The 19,351-nt window shown below is 50.4% G+C and overlaps 1 protein-coding gene across 2 annotated transcripts; it reads right to left on the bottom strand.

The window, feature by feature from the left end:
• Positions 1-2,508: 2,508 nt before the first annotated feature.
• Themis2 (thymocyte selection associated family member 2) lies at positions 2,509-18,224 on the bottom strand. 2 transcript variants are annotated; one of them, XM_075946271.1, is made up of 6 exons: positions 18,097-18,224; positions 14,483-14,623; positions 9,969-10,379; positions 5,718-6,802; positions 3,411-3,552; positions 2,509-3,063 (listed from the first exon to the last, which is right to left on the bottom strand). In XM_075946271.1, exons 1-6 carry the CDS (start codon positions 18,194-18,196, stop codon positions 2,957-2,959), a joined length of 1,986 nt encoding a protein of 661 aa, XP_075802386.1. In that variant the 5' UTR covers positions 18,197-18,224; the 3' UTR covers positions 2,509-2,956. The 2 variants fall into 2 exon arrangements, with proteins under 2 accessions (XP_075802386.1, XP_075802387.1); XM_075946272.1 differs by lacking the exon at positions 3,411-3,552.
• Positions 18,225-19,351: the final 1,127 nt, after the last annotated feature.

Below are 19,351 nucleotides of genomic sequence, written 5' to 3' on the forward strand. Positions count from 1 at the left end.
TCTTAAGAGCCCACAGCTGAAAGTAGTTTTAAGTGAGCATGAGGTTCTAGCGAGGCGGCCTCACCAGAGGGCAGAGAGGAAGAGATGTCACTGCATTGTTTGTAATATAAATGTCCATATGTTTAATAAAACAGTTTGATTGTAATAGCTTTTGAGATGTTGCTGGTTTTTCACATTGACTTACTGTGGGAGTCAGGACAACTTGCTGGAGTTTGTTTTCTCTTCCTACAGCGTACAGAGTCAGTCATCTTCCGCTGTGTATCAGGGATCCAACACAGATCGCCAGGCTTATTTTCTCAGGGGTTTCTTGTAGATGGGCAAAGTATGTGGCCTTGCCATGAAGGACTGTGAATAGGCCTTGGGCTAGAGTTATAGCTGACAGTAGTGGAACACTTGCCTGCTATCCACAAGGCTGGCTCAGCCCATAGCAGCACTGAAGAATGGGACCCCTAAAGTTGGTGCTGACAGTGTGTGGTCGTGTACTGAGTTAGCTGCTGTAAGACTTCACGAAAGCTCTTCTTGTAGGAGAGACTGAGCTCACAGAGGTCAAAGGTAAATGATATCATGGATGGAACTAACTGGGGATAGAGTTCATAATGTGGAGCACTGCTAAATGAGCTCTTACCCTGGTTGTTGATAGCTCTTACTCTGGCTGTTTGTTAGATGGTGCTTCCCTCTGGAGAGCCACGCCTGGAGGTAAGGGCCAGCTAAGCAGAACAAGAAAAATCAAAACAATGTTCCAGTGTGGGGTGTATGTTAGGATACTTTCACATAGTTCCAATTTCTTTGTTTACCAGGGTGGGTCTTTCCATAGAATTCAAATGACAACTTAGCAATTGAATGGCTTGTTTCAGGAGGCAGATGAGTCTCTTGAGTTCTGAGGCCAGTTTGGTCTACATACCAGGTCCTAGGCAGCCAGGACTACATAGTGAAAACTGACCTCAAAGAGGATGGGTTAGGAAGACAGAGAGAAGGCTCAGGGATAAAGAGCACCTGCTGTTTTTCCATGGGGGCCTGAGTTCAGTTCCAAGTGCCTATGTCAGGCAGCTCACAACTGTCTTAATTCCAGTTCTACGGGATCCAATGCCTCTGGCACCTGCATTTGCTTGTGTGCACATGTGTGCGTGCATACACACGTCAGTGTGTTTATTAGATCCCAAACTTGATTAGGTGCCAGCAGTAGGAGAGATGAGCATCAGGAGGCTTGCAGTGGACTGCCCTGACTCCTGGTCATTTGATGGCTCTCAGTGATCACATGATTGCTAAACACTGGGAGTCTGAGGCAGAGCACAGGCAGGAGAGTGCTGTGGAATTCCAGCCTCCAGAATGTTGTGCTTTGCTGTATAGATAGAAGAGCTTGTGTCTGGGAGTCCAAGGTATTCAGTACATTGGAACGCCAATATGGCCCATGCTCTTAGAAACTACCAGTGTTACCTAGTTGTTCAACCTCTCAGGAAAAATTTTAGAACTGCAGGTGGGAAATGGGGCGTCATGAAAAATAACACTTTATTAAGCTTAACTAGAGAAAGGCCAATGTAAGAATTAGTATTTTATGTGGATTAATGGTTTCATTTTAGTGCAGTTAATGGGGCTGGTGAGATGGCTCAGAGGTTAAGAGTACTTGCTCTTCCAGAGGTCCTGAGTTCAATTCCCAGCATTCACATGGTGGCTACCATCTGTAATGAGATCTGGTGCCCTCTTCTGGCCCACAGGGATACATGTAGGCAGAATATTGTATATATAATAAATTAAAAAAAACAATGTAGTTGGGAGAAACTTCACTGAGCCATCTCTCTGGTCCCTCTATCTTTGAAAAGTAACTTAGTTCCACTAACAGATTTTGATAACTTAAGTTCTACCTAAGATTTTGTTCTTGGAAGCAAATTCTCACGTTTATTTGAACAAGCCCCTTTACCATGTGCTGATCATGAGCTGGAATCTACAAACATGAGAATATTGTCTGTCCCCAGGCACAGAGTGGACGCAGATGTGGCACAGCAGACAAAGGAGGTGGCAAACACTGGGGGGGGCAATGAAGACTTGAGTTCCCTTTACCAGAAGGCAGGCAGTGCTGAAGCTGGTGGCTTTTGGTTCTTCTCTGAGCCTAGTTGTGGAACAACTGTTGAGCACAGGAGTGAACAGAACTTAAATGGCTTCTCTGAACACCAAAACTCTAAGACTGAGAACTTGCAACCTCTGGGACCAGGCAGAGGCAGGAATCTGGAACTCAATGGTGATCATGTAATTGGACGTTTCCTGTCCCAACTGCCCAGTCCCAAAGAAGCACACAGAAGCTTATATGAAGGGGGCTGGAGAGATGGCTCAGTGGTTAAGAGCACTGACTGCTCTTCCAGAGGTCGTGAGTTCAATTCCCAGCAACCATATGATGGCTCACAACCATCTGTAATGAGATCTGGTGCCCTTTTCTGGTGTGTGGGTATACTTGGAAGCAAAATGTTGTATACAAAATAAATAAATAAATCTTTTTTTTTTTTAAAAAAAAGAAGCTTATATGAATTATAAATGCTTGGCCAATAGCTCAGGCTTATTACTAACTAGCTCTTACATTTTAAGTTAACCCATATTCCTTATTTACACTCTGCCATATGGCAGTACCTTCATTAGCATGGGACTTTGATCTGCTCCCTCTGTGTCTGGCTGGTGACACCTGACTCTGCCCTTCTCCTATCATCCTTAGTTTAGTTGCCCCACCTATACTTTCTGCCTGGCTACTGGCCAATCAGCGTTTTATTAATCAATGAGAGCAATGCATATTTAGGGTGTACAGAAGGATTATTCCACAGCAAGGTGGAAATAGTGTCTGTCCCATTTCTAATCCCTGAGTCCCTGAAGACTGCCGCGGGTCTCCCAAGAGTTAGCTGGTATCCCAACTTCCTGTGCAGCAGCAGCTGGGAAGTGTGGCTGCCCCAGCACTTCGATGACTTTCTGAAAGAGCTCAAATTTCTTCATAGTCGTGGTCATCCATATCTGGGTCAGGCAGGGGAGGTGACATGATAGGATATTTGCCAAGCGTGCTCGGGGATTTGGGTTTCATGCCCAGCGCTGAAGAAGAAAAAAAGTCTGGGTTATGCAGAATCTTTGTCTTTAGGCAGGTTCCTTCCCCTCTTCAGCTTCCTCAGGAAAGGGCTTGGCCTAACTCTACAGCCCAGACACCACCGTTCATTTTCCTTGAACCCTGCAGTCATTTTGCGTCCCTGTTTGTCATAGGAGGACACTATCTGGGACGGGACTCATTTCATTGCTAGGGTTTGGAGTCTAGGAAGAAAGACCAGAGGCCTTCCCACCTGAGCCACTCCATACAAGCTTGACTCTCAAACTAGGACCACAATAGGGTCCCCTGGCAGAGCCAGCAGAGGCGGGAGAGGGGCTTGATGGGCCAAAGGACTCACCTGAATTCTTTGTTTGGGTTTTGGACTTAAGGTCTTTCTTGTGGACAGGAATCTTGCTGTACAGATTTGACTTGTCCTTGGGAAGGTCTTTCAAGGTCTTTGCCTTGGGTTCAGACTGTGGGTAGGATCCTATAACTTGAGACTGAGCAGGAAAACAAGACAAAAACAATCCAAAAAACAAGAAATCAGAAAGGGTCCAAGAATCAGCAGTCAAGGCCGGGCAGTGGTGGTGCACGCCTTTAATCCCAGCACTCGGGAGGCAGAGGCAGGCAGATCTCTGGGAGTTCGAGGCCAGCCTGGTCTACAAGAGCTAGTTCCAGGACAGGCAGCAAAGCTACAGAGAAACCCTGTCTTGAAAAACAAAACAAAACAAAAAAAAACTTTAGCTGGGCGGTGGTGGCGCACGCCTTTAATCCCAGCACTCAGGAGGCAGAGGCAGGCGGGTGTCTGTGAGTTCGAGGCCAGTCTGGTCTACAAGAGCTAGTGCCAGGACAGGCTCCAAAGCTACAGAGAAACCCTGTCTCGAAAAACTAAAAAAAAAAAAAAAAGAATCAGCAGTCAAGCCCATGAGATGGAGTTTCCTGACAGTGCCACGGGCTCTGGCCACTGGCCCTGCTTTGCTGAGCCTGGCTTCTCATGGACAGGATCCCCTCGTGAGAATCCTCAGGACTTATCTTTTTAACTTCCACCGCCACGTGACTACATGATAATAAATTCATGCCTCCCGAGGTCTCAAAACAGTATGCTTGTTGAGTTCACAAAGCATGCGTTGGATAGGTCACTCAGGCAGAGCAGTCAGGGCCGGTTCAAACCCAGCCCTGTCATCCTCCTGGCTCTATGAGCTCGGGTGGCTTGCCTGTTATCTCAGCTGTAAAGAGAGTGTTGAGGGGGTGTGCAGGGGAGGGGTACTGTGAGAATAGGTGGAGTCAGCTACCAAGTAAATATGCTATAGGCAAACAGGAAATGGTTACCACAAGGGCTTGTGGGGGAAGTCTTCTTGGGTTTACCACTAAGAAAGATGCTCAGAGGGGTAGCGTGAGCCTGCGTCCCCACTCTTCCATCTTTGACTCCCCTAGGCTCATTCAGCAGTGCCTACCAGCCTTGGAGATACGGAACTTCTGCTCTCTGCCCCCTTACCCTGCCCAGCTCTCTTTAGGCAGAGAGACTACAGTACAGTGGGCTGGAAAATGACATGTCTCCAAGCTATGGACACAGCAGGAAGGTGACAAAGAGAACGGAGCCAGCTCTCCCCAAGCCTGAAGGAGGAGCAATGATGATGGCCATGGGGCTAGTATAGGTCTAGTTTGGGTCACCTCAACTCTGTGGCCCAAACTAGACCCATGGTCAACCCAGAGCCCTTCTTCTGTGGTTGGAGTTGGGAGTACGAAGTGATGGTGGAAGAGTGGCCCAGGAAGGCCAGCCAGACTGATTTCCAGACTGGAATCAATTCATGAAGGACCCTGGTGCCATGTGAAACCACTGAAGGTTTCAACACTGTGACCATCAGGCAATGAGAGAAAGATTTAGGATCTATGCTGGTTAGTTTTAGTTGCTAATTTGACACAACCTAGAATTACCTGGGAAGAGAGTCTTGATGAGGAATTATCTAGATCACGTTGGCCCGTGGGTATGCTCTATGGGGGATTTTCTTGACTACCCACCAGGGTTAGACAACAGAGCCCACGGTGGGTGACACCATTCCCTATGCTGGACTCTAAACTGTATGAAAGTAAAGAAAGTCAGCAAGAAAGCGAGCAGGCCGTACGCATGCATCGGATTCTTTCCCTCTTGACTGGACACAGTATGGCCAGCTGTCTCAAGCCCGACTCTGTGACGTCCCTGCAGTGAAAGGCTATCGCCTAGAATTGTGAACTAAAACCTTACCCCTCTAAGCTACTTTTGGTTCAGATGTTTGATCACAGCCACAGAAAACAAGCAAGGACAGGAGCCATCCTAAGAGCTACTGAAAAAAAAAAAAAGATGATCCTCCACTTGGGAGTGGCGCAAGGTGACAGGCAAAGGACCAGGAACTTAGGGCCAGAATGTCCAACCTTGGGGGCATGTCAGAGTCTCAATCCTCATTTTTGCAATGATAAAATACTGATGATAAGACCAACTCCAGGATTATGAGGCCTGACTGGGAATAATTGGTACAAAGAATAGAACTTGATGAGCTGCAAGTTCAGTACAGTTGAAAGAGAATCATGGCAGGCAGAAAGCAAGGAAGGGACCCAGGGTGAGCACCACAGGGGGCCCCTCTGGGGCCCCTCCCACGCCCCCCCCACCCCCGTTAGGATCTGTGCATACCGTCACGTCGTCCCCCTGGCAGCTCTGTACACTCTGCTTCCGCTCACTCACACACTTGCTCTTTGGGGGCCTGGGCGGGGGAGCTTGGCTCTTCGAGGCTGGAAGCTTCCGGAGATTGTAGTAGAAGGCTTCTGATAGTTCCTCCACCCTAGTGACAGAGAGTGGCCTAGCCACCTGGCCTGGCTGCCCCTCAACCTCCGCCACGGTCAGGTCCAGCCACCGGGGAGGGATTTCAAAGCACATTTCTGGCTGGGAGTCCAGGCCTACCACCAAAAAGGGTTCTGTGAGCTTCTCCTCCAGCCGCAGACCCGGGAAGGAGACCAGAGGGTCAGTGGGGTGCCTAGAGTCCTTGGCCACCACCTTGACCTCACAGGGCAAGGAGAACTGGGCGGTGAGATCGGCTAGGCTGTAACGCCGCCCATCATTCACCTCCTCCACGAAGCCACCAGAGAGGTAGAGGGGGAGCAGAATCTGTTCTTTGTCCTCGATCTCCTCCTCTTCCTCCAAGTCCTCCTCTTCCTCCCCGACTTCCTCACTCAGTCGCTGGCATATCAAGACATCTATGTCCTGGCCCTGGGTCCCACAGACCTGGCCTTGCCTCAGCACCTCCAGGCGATCGCCCACAGCCACGAAAGAAAATTCGGGATTCTCTTCTTCGTTCCCATCACAGTCTTTTGTGGCCACCACCCGGAGGGGTCGGCCTGGCTGGAGAGCCCCCAAAATGTCATAGGCCGTGGGGAATTCCCTTGGCCTCCGCCTCAGCTTGCCCTGGTAGGCCCCGGAGAGAATAAAGTATCTGGGAATCTTTCGGCTCTTGCTTGAGGCCACAACCTGCCAGGCTGGTGAGGCCGGCCCATAGATGCAGAGCCTCTGGCCTTTGCGTAGGGAGCCCACCCACGGACTGAGGAAGATGGGTGGGCCCTCAGGAACCTCCAGGATCTCTGTGGACATAGGATAGGGGCCTCCTTGGGCCAGGACCTCGCTCAGCAGCAGCGGCTTGATGAAGTGGATGTTCTGGGAGGAGGCGGTGACATCCTCCACCTCCACCTCCAGGGTGGATGGGATCTTGACGATGGTGCGGCGCACTGTGGGGAGAAGGGCAGGCGGTTCAGGGGTGCAGCATAGCACCCCGTGCTGGCTTCCACCCCAGCTTTGAGTCCTGTTTCATCTCAATCATTTTCCTACTATACTAGGTTTTTTTTTTTCGGGATAGTCTCTTTTCAACTTCTTTTTATTTCTTTTTTTTTAATATTTATTTATTTATTTATTTATTATGTATACAATATTCTGTGTGTATGTCTGCAGGCCGGAAGAGGGCACCAGACCTCATTACAGATGGTTGTGGTTGCTGGGAATTGAACTCAGAACCTTTGGAAGAGCAGGCAATGCTCTTAACCACTGAGCCATCTCTCCAGCCCTTCTTTTTATTTCTTAATTTTAATTTTTAAATTGTTTATTTGTTTTTATGACTTTTGACGGTATGTAGGCATATGCATGCGGGTGCAGGCAACGGCAGAAGCCAGCAGGGCAGTTGGGTCCTGCAGGGGCTGGAGTTACAGGAGGTTGTGAGCCGCCCGACAGGATAACTCCAGGTCCAGGTGGAGCTGATGCTCTTTTCTGACCGCCACGGGCACTGCACGCACGTGGTGCACAGACATGCATGCAGCCAAAACACCCATACACACAGAATCAATGATTCTGGAAAACTCCTTATAAAAATCAAAAGAAAACACATTAACCGGGTGTGATGGTGCCCACTACAACCCCAGAGCAGGGAGACGGAAGCAGGATGGCCAGGGGTCAAGGCCATGACGTGCTAACTGAGGAGGTCATAATATTGCAGAAGGGTAGCATAGGGTGTGCTATGTTTGTCAGGGGAGTCAGCGTGCGATGCTTCAGCTGAAACTCTGAGGATGAAGAAGGTGACCGGGCTAGGGGTGCTGTAACTCCAGCAGAGAAAATCCCTGTGCTAGGAAAACAGGGCACACAGATCTCCTCGAGTTTGCCTTTTCAAGGGGAGCTGGGAGGGCATTTCCTTTTCCGTTTCTTCTCCACAAGCAGAACAAAATCTACTTTGCCATGCCATGGGTATGCGTCTCTAAAAAGAGGATAACTAATTTTCAAAAGTATTTTTAAAAAACCAACAAACAAAACAAAAAGAAAACAGGAATGATCACATTCATATGCTCTAGCACTTGACCTGGGAGGTAGAGGCAGGAGGATTAGGAGTTGGAGACTAGCCTGGGGTACATCACACTCTCTCACCAAAAAAAAAAAAAAAAAAGTTGGTTAACCTGGCACTAGCTCTTGTAGGCCAGCCTGGTCTACAAGAGCTAGTGCCAGGACAGGCTCCAAAGCTACAGAGAAACCCTGTCTCAAAAAACTAAAAAAAAAAAAAAAAATCTTTTTGGGCAGAAAAAAATTATTTTTGGGTCAGGCAGTGGTGGCTTTAATCCCAGCACTCGGGAGGCAGAGGTAGGTGGATCTCTGTGAGTTCCAGATCAGCCTAGTCTACAAGAGCTAGTTCCAGGACAGGCACCAAAGCAACACAGAGAAACCCTGTCTCGAAAAACAAAAAACAAAACAAACCAAAAAGTGATTAAAACACTAAAACAATCAGTAAAAGTGATCAAAACATTAAAAACAATTCTTTCGTTTCACTCATGTTTGGCAGCGCTGGAGCTCAAGTGCTCGCGAACTCCACAGCGAACCAGGCCCCGGCCGCCTCTTTTATGTTTGTTTGTTTGCTTATTTTTTATTTATTTGAGACAGGGTTTCTCTGTGTAACCCTGGCTGTCCTGGAACTCAGTCTGTAAACGAGCTCTGCCTGCCTCCACCTCCTGATTACTAGGATTAAAAGCCCGCGCCGCCACTGCCTGGCCCCTTTCTCCTTTATTGATTTTACTATTTTTAAAAAAAACTCTTTGATTTTGTTTTTTATTCACTTATTTATGTGTGTGTGTCTGTCTGTCTGTACACCTGCATATGTATGCGTTCATGCCACGGTGTGAGTGTAGAGATCAAAGGACAACTTGCGGAAGTCAGGTCTCTCCTTCCACCATGCCAGTCCCAGGGATGGAACTGGCACTTGATGGTGGCAGAGCATCTTTAATTGCCGAGACATCTCCCTACCCCACTCGTGCTCTCTAGAGAACAGATCATTTTATTATTGGTGTGTGTGTGTGCGTGTGTGTGTGCGTGTGTGAGTGTGCGTGTGCATGCGTGTGTGCGCGTGCGTGTGTGTGAGTGTGTGTGCGTGCGTGTGTGCGCGTGCGTGTGTGTGTGTGAGTGTGTGCGTGCGTGTGCGTGCGAGTGTGCGCGTGCATGTGTGCGCGCGTGTGTGCGTGTGTGTGCGCGTGCATGTGTGCGCGCGTGTGTGCGTGTGTGTGTGCGTGTGTGTGAGTGTGTGCGTGCATGTGTGTGCATGTGTACGTGTGTGTGCACGTGTGTGTGCGTGCGTGCGTGTGTGTGTGCGTGCATGTGTGAGTGTGTGCGCGTGCATGTGTGTGCGCGCGTGTGTGCACGCGTGTGCGCGCGCGTGTGTGTGAGTGTGTGCGTGCGTGTGCGTGCATGTGTGCGTGTGTGTGAGTGTGTGCGCGCGTGTGTGAGTGTGTGCGTTCGTGCGTGTGTGTGAGTGTGTGTGCGTGCACGTGTGCGTGCGTGTGTGTGCGTGTGTGTGCGTGCATGTGTGCGTGCGTGTGTGTGCGTGTGTGAGTGTGTGTGCGTGCGTGTGTGTGCGTGTGTGTGAGTGTGTGTGCGTGTGCGTGTGTGTGCACGTGTGTGTGTGCGCGTGTGTGTGAGTGTGTGCGTGCGTGTGCGTGCGTGCGTGTGTGTGTGCGTGGGTGTGAGTGTGTGCATGCGTGTGCGTGCGTGTGTGTGCGTGTGTGTGTGCTTAAGGAAACATGGAGGTCAGAGGACAAATTTTCACAGCAAATTCTTTTATACACTGAGCTACCTTGCTGCCCCCTTTTAATTAATCAGTTGTTTCGTTTTTCAGTTTTGAGACAGCATCTCCACAGCCCTAGCTTGTGTGGAAGCTAACCTTGGCCAACCCTGTAAAGCATGTGGGACCTTGGGTGTGCTTATCCTATTTCCCTGTCTCTTCTTCTACCACATTTCCCGTCTCGTTGGGCATCTGTGTTCTGTGACATGGCAGACACTGGATGAGCCAGCTGGAGCCCCCAGACTGTGCACGGAGTTTGCACTGTGCAGCTCCCCGCCATTCCACTCCCCACTGCCCAGGGAACTCACTGTGCATCACGGCTTGCAACATATACTGGGGCCTCAGGATCACAGATCGCCAGGGTAGGCTGGGGCAGGTAAACATGAGGTCCTTCATAGCTGGGTCCTGCAGGATTTGGAGCAGGGTTTGTGGGGCACCAGGCTTGCATCTGCAGAAGGGTCCCTTCTGGGAAAGGGGCAGATAGAGGATGACCTCCTGGGTCGTTGAGTCCTGGACACAGCATGCATAGCGGGTCCCATGGTGCACTTCCACAGCCTCAAGCCTGAAGGGTTGGTCCACAGGCATCACCCCGGCCTCCGTGACAATTCTTTCAGTTGACTTGAAGTGAATGGGCCACTGTATGGGGCTCTGGGGCACGGCAGAGATGAGCTCCTCCAGGGTCCTGTAGCTCTGCAGGCTGCTGAGTGTACTGAAGAGGCCTACAGGAGTCAGCAGAGAGGGGAAGAATGGGGGGTGGGCAGGCCATGGCTGGGGTAGGCTCTGCAGGCAACCCAGCCAGCATCCCTCCTGGGGCTGCATCTGGACATCTAGACCAAAGGTCTGCGGATGGAGGCTGGAGGACAGTGTGTGAACAGATAATCAGGAACAGGAATGACGCACCGATGTCACGAGAGACACAGAAGAGAGTAAGGGCATACACACACACACACACACACACACACACACACACACACACACACCTCCCTTGCTCTCCCACTTTTCTGACCTCTCTCTGTCTACAACTTGGCCAACCTATCCCTTTTCCCTCCAGACACCTCCCCTGTAGCTGCAAGCCCACACATGTGGTCTGTCTCCCCATCCCGAGGCATCACCATTGTCTTTCTCCCAAACTGGAGCCCCAAGAGCTACTGGTTCAGGTGCTCTCTGACACCCACCCCTCAGGTAGTCTGCCAGGACCACCTACCACTCCTGCGGTCCCCAGACATCCTGCTACCAGGCTGGTACATCACCCGACTTCTGGGAACAGTTGTTTTCTGTCGCAACCTCACCACTCAAATCTAATCAAGAAAATATCACGGAGTCTGGACTGAATGACATTCTACAGAAATACTGGTCTTGGACACGGATGTAGTTCCATGACCGAGTGCTTGCTTAGCATGTGAGAGGCCCTGAGCTAAACCCCATTGCTAAAAATATGTGTTGGCCTGGATTCTTTTTTTTTCTTTTTTCTTTTTTTTTTTTTGGTTTTTCGAGACAGGGTTTCTCTGTGGTTTTGGAGCCTGTCCTGGAACTAGCTCTTGTAGACCAGGCTGGTCTCGAACTCACAGAGATCCGCCTGCCTCTGCCTCCCAAGTGCTGGAATTAAAGGCGTGCGCCACCACTGCCCGGCTTGGCCTGGATTCTTAAAGCATGCCTTTAATGCCTGTTCTCAGGAGGTAGAAGCCGGTGGATCTCTATGAGTTCAAGACCAGCCTGGTCTACATAGCCAATAACTAGGATGACATAGTGAGACCCTGTCTCAAAAAAAAAATTGCCATATGGCCTAGTGTGGTGGCACACACCTTTAATCCCAGCACTTGGGAGGCAGAGGCAGGTGGATCTCTGTGAGTTCAAGGCCAGCCTGGTCTACAGAGTGAGTTCCAGGACAGCCAAGACTACAGAGAGGCTCGCTCTCTCTCTTTCTCTCTCTCTCTCTCTCTCTCTCTCTCTCTCTCTCACACACACACACACACACACACACACACACACACACAATACTCATATGAAGACAAAGCCTAAGGACATATTCCAGGCTGAAATGAACTGGACAAGAAAGCAGAACATGGCTGTTACCTGAGTTTACACTCAGGATGGAGGGATTACTGCCAGTGGCATCCACAGAGCGGCTGGTGGACTTTGGATGCAAGCCATGGGTTAGACCACAGCATGGTACTGAAATTAAGGCCCCTGACTTTGGTCACTGATCCCTAAGTGGTTCTGTGAGCAAAAGTTCTCTAGGGGATTGGTAGCTGGAAAAGGGTGCCACTCCCACAATCTACTGCCAAAGCATCTCAAAACACACGTCTACACACCCATGGATGAATGTGTGTGTGTGTGTGTGTGTGTGTGTGTAGGCATGGGCCTGTATGTGCATCTGTCTGTGGGTGATGAACCTGCGTGTGTATGTGTGCAGAGTTCTTAGATCTAGTTGCAGGTATTTGAGAGTTCAAGGAAATCTGTAGAAAAACAGAGTCCTTGCCAGGAGTGGCACACCCCTTTAATCCCAGCACTCAGGAGAGAGAGGCAGAGGCAGCCTGGTCTACAGAGTGAGTTCCAGGACGGTCAGGGCCACACAGAGAGACCCTGTCTCAAAAAGTAAAGTAAAATAAAATAAAATAGAAAGAAAGGGAAAGGAAAGGAAGAAAGAATGAAAGAGAGAAAGAAGAAAGAAAGAAAGAGAGAGAGAGAGAGAGAGAGAGAGAGAGAGAGAGAAAGAAAGAAAGAAAGAAAGAAAGAGCCCTCAAACCACAGGCTAGTCATCATTTGAATCTCTGCGAAGCCCCAGGCTCCTCATCACTTTCACAAGAGAAAGTGTGTCAGTCAGTCCAACCCAGAGGATCCACTTCTGCTCACGTCCTGCCACCGCTGTAAGCGTGTGTGTGTGTGTGTGTGTGTGTGTGTGTGTGTGTGTGTGTGGGTAGGTGCCTGTGTGCCTTCAGGATGCACCTGCTCAGTGCCAGCCCCTCCTCTACTCTATATATACACGTGTGACCTCCCCACATCAAGTCCAAGGGCTCATAATAAGAGAAGGAAGCTGAGGCCGGTGGCATCGTGGTTTCCACCCAGGCTGCTCCCAGCCACAGACAGCACACCTCCTGTTCCATAATAATGAACCCCTTGGGAGTTACTTTTTCCACTTGCTTGGCTGGCTTGCTTGCTTTTGAGGGAAGGTCTCATGGATCTCAGGCTGGCCTTGAAATTCAAAGAGATCTTTACTTTAAAAAATAAAAATCAAAAAAGGGTACATTTGGGGCTGGAGAGACGACTCAGAGGTTAAGAGCACTGGCTGCTTTTCCAGAGGTTCTGAGTTCAATTCCCAGCAACTACACTGTGGCTCACAACCATCTGTAATGAGATCTGGTGCCCTCCTCTGGCGTGTGGGCATACATGGAGGCAGAATGTTGTATACAAAATAAATAAATAAATCTTTTTTTTTTTAAAGGGTATATTTAAGCCTTTAGTCCCAACACTCAGGAGGCAAAGGGAGGTAGATCACTATGACTTTGAGGTCAGTCTGATCTACATGGGAGTTCTAGGCCAACCAAGGTTATGCAGTGAGACTTTGTCTCAAAAAAAAAAAATGAAATAAAGAAATCACACGTAGCTGGAGAGATGGCTCAGAAGTTAAGAGCACTGACTGCTCTTCCAAAGGTCCTGAGTTCAATTCCCAGCAACCACATGGTGGCTCACAACCATCTTGTGCCCTCTTCTGGCCTGCAGGCATGGAGGCTGAACACTGTATACATAATAAATAAATCTTTAGCCTGGCGGTGGTGGCGCACACCTTTAATCCCAGCACTTGGGAGGCAGAGGCAGGCAGATCTCTGTGAGTTCAAGACCAGCCTGGTCTACAAGAGCTAGTTCCAGGACAGGCTCCAAAACCACAGAGAAACCCTGTCTCGAAAAAACCAAAAAAAAAAAAGAAAGAAAGAAAGAAATCACATATACCTAGTATATGTATGCATGCATGTGCGTGCACAGCGTGGAGGTCCGATGAGGCCTCCTTGTAGGAGTCACTCTCTCCTCCTACCAGGCAGGTTCTGGGAATTGAACTCGAATCACCAGGTTTGGCAGCAAGCGTCAGCTGCTGATCGTCTCCCAGGCATGAGACCTCCTTCTGCTCCTCCTGCTTCCGCTGTCTAAATTCTGGGATTACAGGCATGTGCCACCACACCACAGCTGGTTTACATAGTGCTGGGATAGGACCCAGGACTTCATGTACCGCGTCTCATGCATCCTACACTGACTCGATACGTAGCTAAGGTTGGCCTCGATTTCCTGCTGGGCAGCCTCTGCCTCCCCTGTGCTAGAATCCAGGCCTGTGCCGCCACACCTGTTTCCCTTGGGATTTCTTAGGCACCGAATGCCACACTCCCTTATCTGGGGACCACCTCTTGCTCCTGGATCTGCAGACCTTGGAGGCCAGCCCCCACCCCACCCATGTTGGTGCCTGCTTCATGGACCCTTACCCTCTCTCCCTGCCACCCCAGAAGGGCCTAGCTCATCCTGAGTCCACACACCCAGCTCCCCAGAGGACCTGGCACACATAGGTGTCGGTCAATATCTGATGAAAACATGTGAGCAAACAGAGACCAAACGTGGATGAGAAGAGGGCAGGGCCGTGCCAGGGGCAGGGCATCCTCAAGGATGCCCCTGAACGCGCCCCTAGCCTTGCAGCTATGGAACAACAGACACGCCACTCTGCTATGCAAAGCCAGAGGGGCGGAAATGCTGGGTGTGGCAAACCCACCCACAAGTGGCTGAAGAGAGAGAGGCCTAGTGGATGCCAGGGCAGGTGGGGAGGTAGAGGTGCACGCCTTACCTGAGAAGTTGGGGTTGAGCTCCAAGGCCTGACCCGTCTCTGAGTTTTCACAGACCACGTTCTGGAGGTGGACATGGGTGACCTTGATCAGGTCCCCTGTGGAGAGACAACACTCATTCCCAGAAAGCTCATAGACGGAACCTGTGGAGACACAGACTTGGTTTATGTTTCTGGTGGTGTGTGACCTGTTCCTTAAACTCTGCTTGGTTGTCCCTGCTGCCTTGAGTCTCTCTCTCTCTCTCTCTCTCTCTCTCTCTCTCTCTCTCTCTCTCTCTCTCTTTCAAAGTTCTGGGGACTGAACCCGGGGTTCCATGCATATGTAAGTACTCAACCCCCAGCTGCAGTCTCAGTTTTTTTCCTCGTCTTTCCCTGCTAAAAGGCATCTGGCTCAGCCGGCCATCCTCAGACAGCTTACCCCGTCTACACTGGCCATGGGAGGCAGCCCTCATGGTGCCCGCCCTTTCTCCCAATTCAAGCCTCCTAACGTGAGTGTGATCAGCGCTGGTCCGTTTTCAACATCACTGCAGCCCCTGGGGGTGTGTTCTACCAATGAAGCAGTAAACAACCCTGTGAACCCCAACTCCCCTTGACAGTTACAAAATCAGGCTCTGGGTAGGGATGCCCTAGGTAGATACAGAGGGCCAGGTGGGTACCTCATTCTTCCAGCACCCCGCTTTCGACTTCAGATGAGTGAGTTACATGCTTGCTTGGTTTAATTATTTATTCACTTATTACGTTTGCCTGGAACTCTCTATATCAAGGACGACGTGGAACTTCTGACCCTCCTGCCTCTGCCTCCCGAGTATTTGAAGGACAGGTGGTGTACCACCATGCCAAGTTCTTCGCAGCACTAGGAATCAAATCGAGGGGCTCACGCACGGTAGGTGAGCACCCTACCAACTGAGCCATGTCCCCAGTCCAAATGAACTGCTTTTAACTTTTTGGTTTGTTTCAGTCACGTTCATCTTGAGTACATTCCACAGCATGGGTGTAGACATCAGGGCCACTCTTGGGAGCCAGTTCTCTCTTTCCACCATGCGAGAGCTGCAGATTGAATTCAGGCTGGAAGGGCTGGCAGTGACCACCCACCCACACACACTAGCCAGCTCACCAGCCCAGTGAGTTCCTCTTAGAGGAAAATGAGGAGGCTAAGGTTCTGAGCACCACCTCCAAGTTCAGCAGCCCACTTGCCTGATGCAAAGGGTTAACGCCCTGGAGAACACTGGAGGATGGAAGATACACCCAAAAGAGCTCACAGTGCAGCGTGTGCAAGGTCCCCATCCGGCTGGCAGGCGATGGGAAACTGCGGGAGCCAAGGCCTTGAGGCCACAAGACAGCCCTTCTCCCAGGATAGCCCTAGCAGGGCTGCTCACGTGGCCGTGAGGAGCTGGTGCGAACCTCACCAAAACGCCCTCAGCAAAACACCCACAGCTGTCACAACGTCAGGGCGTGGACCTTCCGGCAGAGGACACTATATATACCTGGCCCTGCATTAGCTGCGGAGTTATATATACTTGCTGCTGCACAAACTGCTGCTAATGCTTCACTGCCCTGGAGATGCATGACTGCCTTTAGGGGAACAGGGGCCAGCAATTTCCCTCAGCTACATAAATAGTGAGAGAGCAGTTTCTCTTTCCTAAAAATGACAGCTCAGAGAAGGGGTGTCAGCTCCTCCAAATGATCGGTAAAGAGGAAGACCAAGAACTTGGCTAGATAGGGAGTTCTAGGCCAGCATGGGGTACAGGAAACCCTCGCTCAAAAATATCAAAAAGGGGCCAGCAAGAGATTGGCAGGAAAAGACTTTCATCCCCAAGTCCCACATGGTGGAAGAGAATTGACTCCCGAAAGTTGTCCTCTGACCTTTACACGGAAACCATGGCATGCACATGCTCCCTACACACAACAAATTCATAAATAAATGTGAAAACAAGTTCCCAAGGTCGGCTGTGACGAAATCCATCTGTAACCACACCATTCAGGAAACTTAAGCAGGAGAAGTCTGAGTTACACAGGAAGAGCGTGTCTTAAACCAGAACAAGGACGAAGACCGTTAGCCTGTGCTAGATACCGTCTAGGCTATACAACTGGGTTCCATGTCCAACATCTCGGGAACATGGAATTGGGAGGGAAGGGCAGCAGGAGGTAGAACCTGGGGTGTTAAGTCCAGGTATTTCCCTCCAAATCTGGAATTCCTAACCACATGGTCGGCTCCTCCACCACACTGCCCTGCCCTGCCCTGCCCTGCGACCATCTGCCGTCCACGTAATCTTGTTTATGTACCCATGACCTGTGACAAGTCCCCAGTCACATCCCCTCAACTTGTGTCACTTGCCACCACTTCCCAGGGCAGACCAAATGAGGAAACTCAAGTATTGTGTCAGAGGTGAGCAAGGGAGGCTGGGAGGACGTTCCGGGCTGGGGAAAGGACAAACAGACCCCAGACGACTGCTCCAGGACCCATCAGATTCCAGGGGACCCGAGGGACCCACTGTGAAGTCTAGAATCCGCTTGGCCATCAGAACACTTTGCTGGAAGCTGCTGTGGCAGACCCAGGTCCCCTCACTCTGGAGAGGCTTGTTCTACCTGCATCCCGGCATCTCCCCCCACTCTCTGCTCTGTCTCCCTCTTTTCACTGAGGGCTACGGTTCCTCCCCCCACAGAACAGCCAAGCAAGTCTCTGTCCAGGGCATCCCTTCTCCTCCTCCCACTACCCAAGTGGTCAGTCCCCAGCCACTTGCTGTTTTGAGCCATAACTGGTGACTGTGTCCCTGACGTGCCCGGCTCTTCTCTGCTGTGAACCAGGAAAGTTGTGGGCAAGAAGCAGGTGAGCAAGGCAAAGCAGGAAGGCTTCCTGGAGGAAGGACCATTCAAGATGAGAGATAAAATGATCTGACCATCTAGTGGGCAGAGGGCCAGGGAGACAGAAGGCTAGGAGCACAGAGCCCACTGGGAGGGCTGATCTGGTGCTTATAGGAACTGGGATGTATCTCAGTGGTTGGAGCTCAGAGCACAGAGCTGATCCCTGCAGAAAGGGAAAAAAGATGAGAAAAGGGGGGAGGAGGATAAGGAGAGAGAAGAAAAAGGACAACAGCAAGTCAGGTATGGCAATTGCATTCAGAGGCAAAAGGATCACTGCAAGTTTGAGGCCAGCTTGGGCTATGACAGAAAATCTCCTCTCCCTCCCTCTCTCAAAAAAAAAAAAAGTTAAAAATTAAAAAAGCAAGTTCAGCAGTCTAGCATAGTGGATCAGTGATCTCTATTTACTTATTTATCTATCTATTGTTATAATTGTTCTTGAGACAGAATTTCCTAGGTTGTTCAGGTTGTCCTTGTCTCGCTGCCACCCAGTTGCTGCGCTACCTCACCCATGGGACAAAAACCGAGGTGCAGGGAGATTGTTTTTTAGTGTGAACTCACAAAGCTTGGGCAAGAGGCAGCGTCAGAATTCAAACCCCAACTTCCTCAGGGTCTCACTCTGTATCAGATTGACCTGGAACTCACTAGATAGGCCAGTAGTCTCGAACTCGTGCCAATCCTCCTGCCTCAGCTCCTCAGTGTTGGGATTACAGACATGATCCACCATGCCTGGCTGCTTCCCCCCAGGGCCCGTTTACCCTCAAAGTAGACTCCGGAGCAGACCCGCAGCACGCGCGGAAGGGAGGCGGGGTCCAGGCTACTCGCGAAGTCCTGCAGCGGCACCGGCACCGGCTCCATGGTCGTAGGGCTAGCGCTCCGACGAGACCGCAGCTCGGCAGTGGAGAGCAAGGAAGCCACGCCCAGCATAGGCCCCGCCCCTGAGGCCCCGCCCCGCAAGCCTTGGTAGTCGCCCAGCTGTGTTCACTAACGCCCTGGGAAGCCTTAGGTAAGGGCTTAATCCCCTTGACGTTGCTCCTCAAGCCTAAAATTGAATCCTTTCTTAGTTAAAGTTTCTACTGTTGTGATAAAACACCATGACCAAAAGCAACTTGGGGAGGAAAGGGATGATTTCAGCCTACAGTTCTGGGATCACACTCCATCAGGAGCTGCAACTCCTGGCCAGAGGCTGAGATTGATACAGAGACCATAAAGGAACACAATTTACTGGCCTGCTTGCTCCTAATGGCTTCCTCAGCTCGCTCTCTCTTTCCTCTCTCCCTCCGTCCCCCTCTCTTTTTGAGACAGGGTTTCTCTGTGTGGTTTTGGCTGTCCTGGAACTCACTCTGTAGACCAGGCTGGCCCTGAACTCACAGAGCAGAACTTACCTGCCTCTGTCTCCAGAGCGCCTAGATTAAAGGTGAGCGCCAACACCAGCTCAACTTGCTTTCTTATGCCCGGGGTCCCCACTACCCCCACCCTAAAGCCTGGACCCACCCACATCAATCATAAGTCCAAACAATGCACCACAAACAGGCAATCTGATGATGTGTCCTCAAGTAAGGGGTCTAGGTAACTCTAGCTTGGGTCAAGTTGACAAAAAAATCACCCAGGACAAGCCCTACTTTGGTCTCATGGTGCATGTCTAAATTCAAGACTTGATCATTTGATACACAGAAGACTTAGGTGTGTATATGTGTGTGTGTGCGCGCGCGTGTGGTGTGGTGTGAGTGTGTGTGGTATATGTGTGTGCTATGGTGTGTGGGTGTAGTGTGTGGTATGTATGTGGTATGTCCGTGTGTGTGTGGTATGTGCCTATGTATGGTGTGTGCATGTATGTGGTATGATGTGTGTTTGTGTAATGTTTGTGTGATATAGTGTGAGTGTGGGGGTGTATGGGGTGTGTGTGTGGTGTATGTGCATGTGTGTGTGTGTCTGTGTGTGGTGTGGTGTCTGTGTAGTATATGTGGGTGCGGCGTGGTGTGTGTGTGTGCTGTGCTATGTGCATGTATGTGT

The sequence above is a fragment of the Microtus pennsylvanicus genome, chromosome 13 (assembly GCF_037038515.1).
Source record: "Microtus pennsylvanicus isolate mMicPen1 chromosome 13, mMicPen1.hap1, whole genome shotgun sequence".
Classification (NCBI taxonomy): Eukaryota; Metazoa; Chordata; class Mammalia; order Rodentia; family Cricetidae; genus Microtus; species Microtus pennsylvanicus.

What these genes read in the sequence shown, in the direction of transcription:
- Themis2 (XM_075946271.1), bottom strand. Translation starts at nt 18,196, where the DNA reads ATGGAGCCGGTGCCGGTGCCGCTGCAGGACTTCGCGAGTAGCCTGGAC. An exon ending in GCTCAACCCCAACTTCTCAG is followed by an intron (nt 10,380 to 14,482) that starts GTAAGGCGTGCA and finishes TGACTCCTGTAG; the next exon opens with GCCTCTTCAGTACACTCAGC. An exon ending in GTTGCAAGCCGTGATGCACA is followed by an intron (nt 6,803 to 9,968) that starts GTGAGTTCCCTG and finishes TTCTCCCCACAG; the next exon opens with TGCGCCGCACCATCGTCAAG.